Source organism: Diuraphis noxia, unplaced genomic scaffold (genome assembly GCF_037042655.1).
Source record: "Diuraphis noxia isolate RWA-SAM2 unplaced genomic scaffold, SU_Dnox_SAM2 contig0002, whole genome shotgun sequence".
Classification (NCBI taxonomy): Eukaryota; Metazoa; Arthropoda; class Insecta; order Hemiptera; family Aphididae; genus Diuraphis; species Diuraphis noxia.
The window spans coordinates 59,043,550-59,054,988 of NW_028301712.1; the positions used below are offsets into that span (position 1 = coordinate 59,043,550).

The following is an 11,439-nucleotide window of genomic DNA, read 5'->3' on the forward strand; positions in this document are numbered from 1 at the left end:
ATCGGTGTCTACATTATGTATTGCGTCAATGACTGATGAAGAAAAGTACACAGAATTTAATTCCCGTCAACGTGTAATAAGTAATATAGGGATCCGAAAAAAAGTAACTATGATTGATTGTTTTTTCGCACAACGAAAAAAATATAATTTTGGTTGTTATCGCCCTTTAAATCATTAGGTATAAAATAGCTTCAATATTATATGTTTAGAGTGGTTTCTGTTAGAAAGTCAATAATTTAGTTCCCATTACTTTTCAAAACTTAAAAAATGTCTAGAAAAATCTGATTTTGAAAAAATTGATTGTTTTTTACTAAAAATGTCTGAAAAGGCTTAACATTTTATTTAAATCTTTGTATTACAGTTTTATAGGCATGATGAAATGTCGGCTTTTTTTGTTATTGTATAAACATTTAAATTTTCAAGAAATTTTTTAGATTTAGTTATGATAAAACTGTTATCGTAATAAAATTTGTAATTAAAATATATTGTCATTAATATAGGTATATTATAAAATTTAAATCATTAGTTTTCTATACACAATAATTTTTCAAAATTTCAAAACATTTTAAATTAATTTTAAGCTACTTATTTTATATTTATTTATTATGAACCTATTCAAACCTTTCTACGGTAGTTATTGAATTATATAACTATATAAGTTAAACATAATTATATTATATGCGAATGTGATAGTTTTGGAAAAAATTAGTTCAACATACTGTATTGCTACTAATTGGAAAATAAATTATGATAATTGTTTATAATTCTATTAATTATTCATATACAAAAAGAAACCGACAAACCGTCTCCGTTCAGAATCATCTTATGGATGTCAGGATGATGTAGTGAAATATGATATTCATCATTGAATTTAAATTGAACACACCCGTTACAGTGAACTACTCATAACGAGGTTTATTCAAAACCTAATATAGAGCAGAGCACTTCCCTATTGTTTTAAAATATTATTTTAATTTCTAAGAAAAATAACGATACAGATCCCAATATACTTCAAAAATTCCTCACGGAGTCCCTTATACTTGTCCACCCTTAACATTGAATACATTACTATAGGAGTATTATATTCTAACCTATTTAAAAACGCGAACCGAGTTCCAATAATCCATAATTGCAAGGCAAGTGGATCAGGACTGCGTAAAACTCAAATATTTCTCTAGTGCCATCCGCAGAGCGATTTACGCGCACGAATTATCGAATCAACACAAATACTGTTTTTCGGATGCGTGACTTTAACGCTCCAAATTTCTACGAAATTTTTCTTTTAAATTTATTTACAGAAATACCCACGGTGACATTGACAAAAAATTATTATTTACAAGGTCTATAAAAATAAGACATACCTATAGTTGCATTCCTACTCCAGTGTTGAGACTTATCTAGTCGATATTAATACAAATAAAATAATATTTATTGAAAAATCACATGTGTGTTGGTAAAAATTTATACGACATTAATTTTACAAAGTTTATAGATGACAGTATGAATAAAAAAATTGCAGGAATAATCAATCGATTTGATTTTGTAAAATTAATTTCGTTTATAATAAATAATAATTTACAAGTGAAATAATATTATTTCTAATTGTCGTCGACCGTCGTGTTCCGTCGTGAGCGGCTGTCTGTTGTTGTCCCGCGACCTGCAGCACAATACCTAAACCGGTTTTCTAAATTGATATTTTATCGTAATATTCTTTTATTGATTTTATCATAGGTAATCATGTTCCTAGTTAAATTTTCATTTTTTCAATACTTATGATTAGTTTCAAAATCTATTAAAAATAAATATTTTTAATTTTGTTTTCATTTATTTACATTATGTTTAATATTTTTCTTTTAGATTTTAATGATTACCATAAAATAAATAATTTTTTTTTACATTTAAATAATTAACACATGTTATATGAACCGTTAATGCTTTTTACTTTTGTACTTGGGTTATATTTTAATTTCTGCGTACAAGCAATATTTTTCAAGTTATGATATGTGCTTTTTGTATAGTGATTATTGTTTTTAAATAATAAACACCTGTCAAAAATAATAAAAACAACAGTTAAATATTATAATAGATATAACTATATAACTAGCTTCACAGTTTTTAAAAACATATAGATATAATAAATAAAATATAGTATAATGTTTAACATAATAATTTGTCATCATTACATATTTATGTATTTATTATTTTATGTACATGTTGTTTATAAAATAATATTACGTTCAGAAGATTGCCGTTTATATATTCTAGGATGTAAGTGCATTGATTATATGGAATGTATCGTGTAAATTTTATAAGTGTTGTAAGATTCTTAATTTTTGATTTGGTTTCTGTGAGAAGGTAGTTAGTTTATTGTGTTCAGTTATTTTTGAAGACCATTTACATGTTTTGTATATATTGACAACAAATAGCAATTTCATAATGTACTCAAAATGTTTAGCACAATACTAGTGGTACAATATTTTTTGGCAATTTCCATTTATTATATAAACCACGTATCATTATGACAAAGGCCAGTTTAGCGGGCCGACTAGACCGACCCAATTATCCTAGATCCTTATACCCTTTGTTACGTATTAAATAATGTTTATATATATATATATATATATATATATGGTGGGGGATTGTCCTACCATACGCGACGTATATGTCCCGCACGACTTATATAGTATTTTAGTTTACGTATGTTGTTTCTACAATAAACACGTCATAATCATTCATACCTATATAATGTAGTTATACTGATTAACATTTAATTGCTGCATTTATATTAATGCAACGATCCAACACCCTTCTATCATGCCTAATGATTTGTTGTATTCTAAAGAATACCTGGTAAAATAATATTATTTCTTCTCATAAACTTGTAAGCAGCTGGAGATTTATAGAATATAGAAATATCTAAATTTTTTTCATTTTGTAACCAAGGTCTTCGTTTTTTATGGAGCAATTGCATTGTAACTAAAGATTTTGAGTTTTTCGATACAAATTTTTTTTTTAATAAATAATTTATGGTTCAGTTTGTCATTTTTATGTTTGTTACTTAATTGTTGCTCTCTTCCTAGATAATAGTTTTTCCTGTTTTTCATATTTTTCTAACAATTGATCGTACGGAATAATCCTATTTTCAGTTTTAGCCTTTTTATGGGGACTCGGAAGCTGTACAAGTTGAGACACGTATAATTTAGTTGCTGGTGATACTACAGAATACGCAGGACTACTAAAATCATGTTCATAAACATCAAGTCTACTTTCATCGTTTAGATCTCTAGTGTATGTTTTTTTCGGTGTTAATAATTTGAGTTCTTTGGTTCTTAATCTTGAATTAACCTACTACCAAATGAGCTCTTTGTAGTATTAAATTAACGTAAGTCTGCTACTGCATAAAAACAAAATTACCAATGGGGATTTAATTAAAGTTACATTAATCTTATTGCTTTTAGATATTGAACTTAGTGATGAATGTATTGACTTAGTCATGATTTATGACATTTTTACCAAATTTCTATACTATAGCGATATTTATTCACTTGAAAAAAATTAAAAAATTGTGACTAAAGTACTTTTAAAGTTTAAATATTTAAGAAATATCAGATATGCCATAATCACGAAAATTTGAAAGTAATTTTGTAGTTGAAAATCATAAAATTGTTTGTGTTTATATCTAAGGTACTGCCACACTAAGTTTTCCATCAAATAGCTATAGAGAACTCGAAATAAATATCGATAAAATTTTTTTTGGTTGAGTCAAAATATTTGAAAATTTAATACAAAGTTCCTTATAAGTTAGTACGTATTACAGTGATTAAAAAATTATAAGAATACAGAGGCATATTTTTTTTATTAGCGTTTGTAATTCATATATTGATATAATTTGTCAAAATCACAAATATTTGCAAATTGTTTTGTAGTTAACAATTTATAAACTATATTGTATAAAAAGCTACAAATTTACTGCAAGGTTGTCCATAAGTTTTTCTTATAATTATTATAAAATAAGTCAAGTGTAAGTCAATTAAAAAATTTTACGAGGCTTTAAATTTTAAATTTTTTATGAATTTCTAGGATAAAATAATTTACGAATTTTCGTGATTTTTACGTATGTTGTCAAAATTAAAATTTGAATGCATGTAAAAAAAATTGTGGCTATATATTTCTTTTATTTTTCAACTGCTATTGTAAAAATATATTAGGAGCCTTGTATTAAAGTTTAAAATCTTAGATATAAAAAGAAAATTTTTTATGAATTTCTATCTAAGATAATTTGAACATTGCCGTAATTTTTATGTATTTAGTCAAAATTTGAACTTTAAATGCTTATAAAAAAAAAAATCATGCCTATGTATTTTTAATATTTTTCAACTGCTATTGTTACAATGTGTTAGGAGCCTTGTATTTAATTTTCAAATCTTAGAATTAATAAGAAAAACTTTTATGAATTTCTATCTAAGATAATTTGAAAATTGCCGTAATTTTTACGTATTTAGTCAAAATTTGAATTTCAAATGCTAATAAATAAATTGTGCTTATGTATTCTTATATTTTTTTAATTACTATAAGAATAACTTATGAGAAACTCTGTATTAAATTTTCAAGTAGTTTGATAGGGCCAAAAAAATTTTATCGACACTTCAAAAAAAAATTTTCTGAAAAATTGAAAATTTCAGTTGTCTATAAATATCTCAAAATATTTTGAAAATTAAATCATGTAAATAAAATGCCAATATAAATAACCCGTGAAATTTTCAAGTATCTACGACTTATACTTTTTGAATAATAACAAATATTTAAAATCATTTGAGGATAAATCGTTATCGTTACGCTATTTCGAAAATTCAAACGCACTTAAAATTTTTCCTATAAGGAAGCTTCGAGTTTTCTCTTTAACTACTTGAAGGAAAACTTAGTGTTGTATTTTTAATTCTTAGTTATAAACACAAACAATTTTATGATTTCTTTATGATAACTTCAAAATTACTTGCAAATATTCGCGTTTTCGACAGATTTCGTAAAAATTAGAACTATAAACGCTTATAAAAAAATTGTGACTTACGATTTTTAATTTTTTTTAGCTACAATAAGAACAACTCATAAGGAACCTTGTATTAAACTTTCAAGTTTTTTCGGTCATCCAACATTTTTTTACCGGTACTTCAAAAAAAAATTCTCAAAAAAATTAAAAATTTTAGTGGTCTATAAATATATCTAAAAAAATCAAACATTTGGTGAAAATTTCAAGTTTTTACAGTGATTAGTTTTTGAATTAAAACCATATAAAAAAAATCGATTTGGTCGAAAACTGGTTTTGCGTAAAAATTCCCGTTTTTCCGTCATTTTTTTTTGTTTTTCTCGATTTTTTTGAAAACTGTTGGAAAATGTTTACTTTTGACCTGTATAATACACTAAGGATATTCACTTTTCCATCGGAATCCACCCCCAAAGTTTGAAATTGAAGCATTATTTCGACTATTTATGCTGTACACAGACACAAAATCAAAAACACACACATCATTGTAAAATCAATACATTCATCACTTCGTTCAGAATCTAAAACCTGATTGTAAAACCAATAGATGCATCGTTCACTGTTCACTCAGAAATGAAAATTAATACTTCCTCATTGAGCATATACGAAAAATAGTTTTGTTAGATATAATTTACTACCTACTTACTCGTATCTTAGTACCTTCTCGCTCCTACTCAACATGCCATTTAAGACATGGAATGTTGCTGTTATTATTTCGTTAGTTTTTTGGTGTATTTTTTTTAGCTATCCATTCTATAATATATGAATTAGTATAGATAGTAATCATTATTTTTTTCAATCAGTGTAATTATCTAAATTATCGTAAAACTAATTGTATAATGTATCTATATACCATATAATAAGCTGTGATGCTAATATTAATGTATGTAACTACTTATTATCTGCAACCAAAAATATTTATTGAAACTAATGTGGTTGTATCATGATATATATATATATATATAATGACAGTCCTGTTCATTTTTAGTTATTTAGCTTTTACTTCTAGAGAAGGAAATAGGTTCTAACTTCGTTGTATTTTCTTGTGTTGTTTATACGAAATAAAATACATCATAAAAGTATTATTCATTGTGTGGCACCTATTTTTTGATAATCGACTATCAGTAGTATTGACTAAACTTGAAGCAGTTAACGAAAAAATAACACATCTGAATGTGATTAAACCAATGAAAATGAAAATGTATGTATACATTTATACATTTCCCACATACCGAGGGAGTCAAGTATGGCAATGAGAAGCCCATGTTCTACTGAGTCAAACGATTTCTTGAATTCAGCAAAATATAGTGTTAACTTGACTATTAGCCACAAAACTGTTAAGTATATAGGTGGTGAAAAAAATGCTGCTAGTGATGGACGATGGTTGACTTGCCGGGGTGGAAATCCATGTTGAGAGTAAATAATTATGAAATCGCGGTTTCTTTTGATACAGGAATATACGATGGAGTTTGGCCATTATGGTAACGGTAAGATAGAAATATACGTCTATAATTGCAAACGTCAGAGTGGGTCTGCGCCGGCTACATAGGTCACCCGGCGTCGGTGCTGGGAACAGTACATGCCGAACATGGTACCGGCCAATCGCATATTATTTATAATAAAAGAATAAAAAGTATAATAAATTGTAATAATTATAGTGTTTTAGAATTTTATTGCGTTTAACCTATACTGATTTTAATCGAATTAAAATTATATTTTAATGTAGGTACATGCACGAACCAATAAATTGACATAATTTAAAAATTAATTAAAAATTAATATTAGGTACTTACCTAAAACCGTTGAAGTGAAAAAAAATAGATGTTGGCGTTTAATTTAATGTATATGCTGAACACTCAAAATAAATATCATACAAGACAATGTTTGTTACATTTCATTAAGTATTTATAGCTGATTATACTTCGTAGTTGGTATAATTTGTATTGTTTGCACATATAACTTTAGTAAAACTTAGGTAAATTAGATAAACTATAAGGTTTATTTTGAAGTACATTTAAATTATTAAAAAATATTATTGATTTCTTATAACCTTTTTGGATTTAATTTATCTAATCCTGGTTGTGAAACCAGATATGATTTTACAGACATACAGTGATATATTCAAGACGTTTTTCAGTTTTCTTGTCAATGTTCTTCACCCACAGGTAGTGAAAAATTTAATGTTTAGGGGAAAATATCGAGGTTCAAATTCTAAACATATGGATGTATTGATTGGTATAAATCATAGTAAAATTAATAGTTAAAAAATCAAAAAAATTGAAAATTTGGATGCTAGCCACCAGGGTAGGAAATAGCTTTTAACGTGCATATAATATGCAATGATATGCATAACTGCATATAATATTCCACTAATAGATAATCAATAAATAATATATTTTATTATACACATAGTGGTTTTTATAATATAGTTTAACTTCTAAATACATCAGTGATGAAGCTTGTACATTTTATGGCTGGATAATAAGACACATAAAATATTATAATGGTACCAAAATATACACACCACATATATTTTATTGAATGTCTTAGAAAATTTATTGTTCAATATAAAATAGCTTTGGATTATTTTCATTTTTTTGTTTATTTTAATAAATATCAAAATATTGCTTTAAATAAATAAATAAAAGTTGCTAAGATATAGTTGCCATTGAGAATAATAAACTGTTTAATTTATACTTTGGTCTTATTTGATTATTCATTATATCTTTGGCTGTCTTATAGCGTGTGCACAAAAAAATAAAAGTTTAATTTTGTCTATAATATAATAATAATTTACTAACCAGTTAATTATTACTATTAATTATAATATCATGCCGAGCATTGTTGAACAGAGTATTACAGCATCCACCGAGGCGATCGTAATGGACAGTTCTCCTGCAGATCTGAAAAATGACGTGGCCGGAGAAATCGTATCGGAGAGTGATACGGCGGTGACCTGCGGTGACCTGGCTGATCAGCAATCAAATTTAATACCAAACATCGCCAAACATTTGGGTTCGGATAGCTATGATATTGATACTGGATTACTGTCTTCCACCTTGATACAACCGGACATAATTGACTCATGCCGATCCGCGGACGAGTTGATGCCAAATACGGCTTTTCCGGTCGAGGAGTTAAGTGGACCGGCTGTAGAAAAGCCAGATATCGAGGTACAACAGTCCTCAAGTTGTGTTTTGATGCCAAACCCCTGTATAAATGAGGTATTTGTTATATTATATTATATTATAAAGTTATATTATATTTGTATTTATAAACACACGCTATTTTTCCGCAGGAACCCATAATTCAGGGATCCGATGATGCAAATTCAATAACCACTGTGGCCAAGCCAAAGTGCCGTTCTGCTTGGAAAAATACCAAGCATTTCTTCCGAAAATTATTTTGTTGTGGTGATGTCAAGGTCCGGCGTTCTAGTTCTGGCATACTCGTCGAGCCGACGAATTCCGCGGGTGATAAATTAGATTTTAGTTCGCTACCAGTCATGGAGGAACCGGTATTAACGGATTCACCCCAATTTCCTGAGGATTTTCTGCAGCAAACGACATTGAAAGTAGAGGAGTTCAACGACCCGATTGAAACTGACGTTCAACAGTCCGACTGTGGACCTATAGGCCCACAAATGACTTCCCAAGTAGAAGAGATTAGTGGCCCGGTCGAAACAGACGTGCAACAGTTCCACTGTGGCCTTAAAGTTCCACCGTACGAGTGTTTTGTTTCAATGTTGATTCCCGATGTGGAAACGGATTCCGTGGGTGATAAAGTCGATATCGGTTTGACTTCAAACACACACGAACAGATATTGATGGATTCACCCCGGTGTGCAGATGAATTACAGCAGCAAGCATCTTTGCCGATCGAAGAAATCAGTGGCCCGGTTGGAACAGACGTGAAAAACTCCAGCTGTGATCTTGTGGGTTCTGTGTCAGATATAGTTACCCCCGAAGCTAAGCCCAAACGCCGCACATTGTGGAAACGCTTATTTGGTTGTGTTTTTTAAATATATTCGTCTATAATCATATTTTAAATACAAATTTTAAATTAATAATCGTATATTTTTAGTTAAGGTTTTAAAAGGTCGTCAACGCATTTATTTTTATCTGAAGGTCCAAAGTGAAACATTTAACATTTTATGCTTACAAAAATGATTCATCAATCATTATTGTAAAGATATAATGTTCCATGTTGCGTTTTGGACCTTCAGATAAAAATAAATGCGCCGACATCGACCATAATAATCATATTTCATTTTATTATTTGTTATCCATACTATTGATTTTATAATATACAAATAAATTGGACCACAGAAATTTTTGGTGATTAAAATTTGTCATATTCTTTATTAGACCTATCGGATGATAGCATAATTTTAATCAACAAAACTCTTATGGTCCAAGTCATTTGTATATTATACAATCAGTGGTTATACGTAATTGTTCAACGTCGAATTGGTTTTCTTCAATGCTTGCTTAGTGTAACAAACCCAATAATCTGTCATTCGTGTTATATTTTCTTAACATTCAACGGTTCCTACATTGTTATACAATATACAGAAAACCAGTAACTGATAAAACGATACAATATGTATGAAGTATGATTTTTTCGAAAATATTATTTTTAACATAACAATTAACAATTTTCTCAGGAAAACGTTAGAAAAGAATATATTTGACAAAATCAAATTTCGTACATATTGTATCGTTTTATCAGTTACTGGCTTTTCTGTATATTGTATAACAATGTAGGAACCGTTGATTGTTAAGAAAATATAACACGAATGACAGATTATTGGGTTTGTTACACTAATCAGGCATTGAACAAAATCAATTAGACGTTGAACAATTACGTATAACCACTGATTTTATAATATACAAATAAGTTGGACCATAAGAGTTTTGTTGATTAAAATTATGCTATCATCCGATAGGTTTAATAAAGAATATGACAAATTTTAATCACCAAAAACTTCTGTGGTCCAATTTATTTGTATATTATAAAATCAATAGTATGGATAGCAAATAATAATTATTAATATTTTCGAAAAATCATATTTCATACATTACGATACGATCCTATAGTACTGTTTTATCATTTACTGGTTGTTTTGTATATTACATATGAATTTAGGAACCGTTGATAGTTTAAAAAAAAATGACACGAAAGTTACGGTTTGTTACACTGAGATGACATTGAAGAAAATCAATTCGACGTTGAATACAGAGTGTCCCGTGAAGATTTACCCATTGCGATATCTCCCGAAATAATAGTGATGATATCGAAATTCTGGTTTTGTAATAAAACTCACAGGGATAAGAACTACAATTGTTTCATATTTTAATTTATTTAATGTTTTGGTAAAAAAGTAAAATATATTTAACTATTTCCAAAAAAAATTAAAGATAGCCATTTTGTAGAGTTTATTTTTCTGAAAATATTTTCGTTTTAAAATTTCATTTTCAGTAATTTCCTGATTTTTAATATTTTTTTTTAGTTTCGAGAAAAATTGCAAATTATTTAACACCATAATATTATCAAACATGTGACCCGCCGCGCCACGCGCATTCCCATATGGTCGGCTGAATACTTTCCGTGTTCCTAATAGTAATAAATTTATAATCATATTTTATTTCTTCTAAACTAGAAAAAATGTCAAAAATCAGGAAATTAATGGAGATAAAATTTTGAAACGTCAATATTTTCAGAAAAATAAATTCTACAAAATGGTTATCTTTAATTTTTTTGGAAATAATTAAATAAAAAATTATATTTTTTAAATTATTTACAAAAACATTTAAATTAATTTAAAAATAAAATAATTGTAGTTCTTAACCCTGTGAATCTTATTATAAAACCAGAATTTTGATATCTCCATTATTTCGTGAGATATCGTAATATGGGTAAATCCTCGCGGGACACCCTGTATAAGCATTAACCATTGATTTTATAACATTCAAATAATAGGAGTTTTTGGTGATTAAAATATTATAATAATTATCGTGATGATGAATGCATGTTGTGATTAATGTCAGCGAATTTGTTTTCTCTTTCTGACCCACTCAAGATATTATGGCTATAAATATGGCCATAATGCCATATAGGTGTAAGTCGAAAAATGTTAAAATAATTATATGATATAATTATCTAGATGAAAAATTCATTATCTACAAGCTTTCTAATAGTTTAATTATAATATATATTACCTAGCATGGTGACTATAACCTAGTACCAGCTACTAGTCTACTACTTGTTTTTTTTATTCTCCGTTGTATAATATACCATTGGTATACAATCTATTTAATAACCCATAATACAATAATATTTCTTATATTATATTATATTATATTAGGTATGTTAAACAATTAGATTTACAAATACAG

The 11,439-nt window shown here is 27.8% G+C and overlaps 1 protein-coding gene across 1 annotated transcript; it reads right to left on the minus strand.

The window, feature by feature from the left end:
* Positions 1-7,897: 7,897 nt before the first annotated feature.
* Positions 7,898-8,466, minus strand: LOC149058732 (uncharacterized). Its single transcript, XM_089221412.1, has 2 exons — positions 8,325-8,466; positions 7,898-8,252 (listed from the first exon to the last, which is right to left on the minus strand). The coding sequence occupies exons 1-2, from the start codon at positions 8,345-8,347 to the stop codon at positions 7,898-7,900; spliced, it is 378 nt and encodes a 125-aa protein (XP_089077538.1). The 5' UTR covers positions 8,348-8,466.
* Between the last annotated feature and the right edge of the window lie 2,973 nt (positions 8,467-11,439).

What these genes read in the sequence shown, in the direction of transcription:
- LOC149058732 (XM_089221412.1), bottom strand. Translation starts at nt 8,347, where the DNA reads ATGGGTTCCTGCGGAAAAATAGC. An exon ending in GGTTCCTGCGGAAAAATAGC is followed by an intron (nt 8,253 to 8,324) that starts GTGTGTTTATAA and finishes TCATTTATACAG; the next exon opens with GGGTTTGGCATCAAAACACA.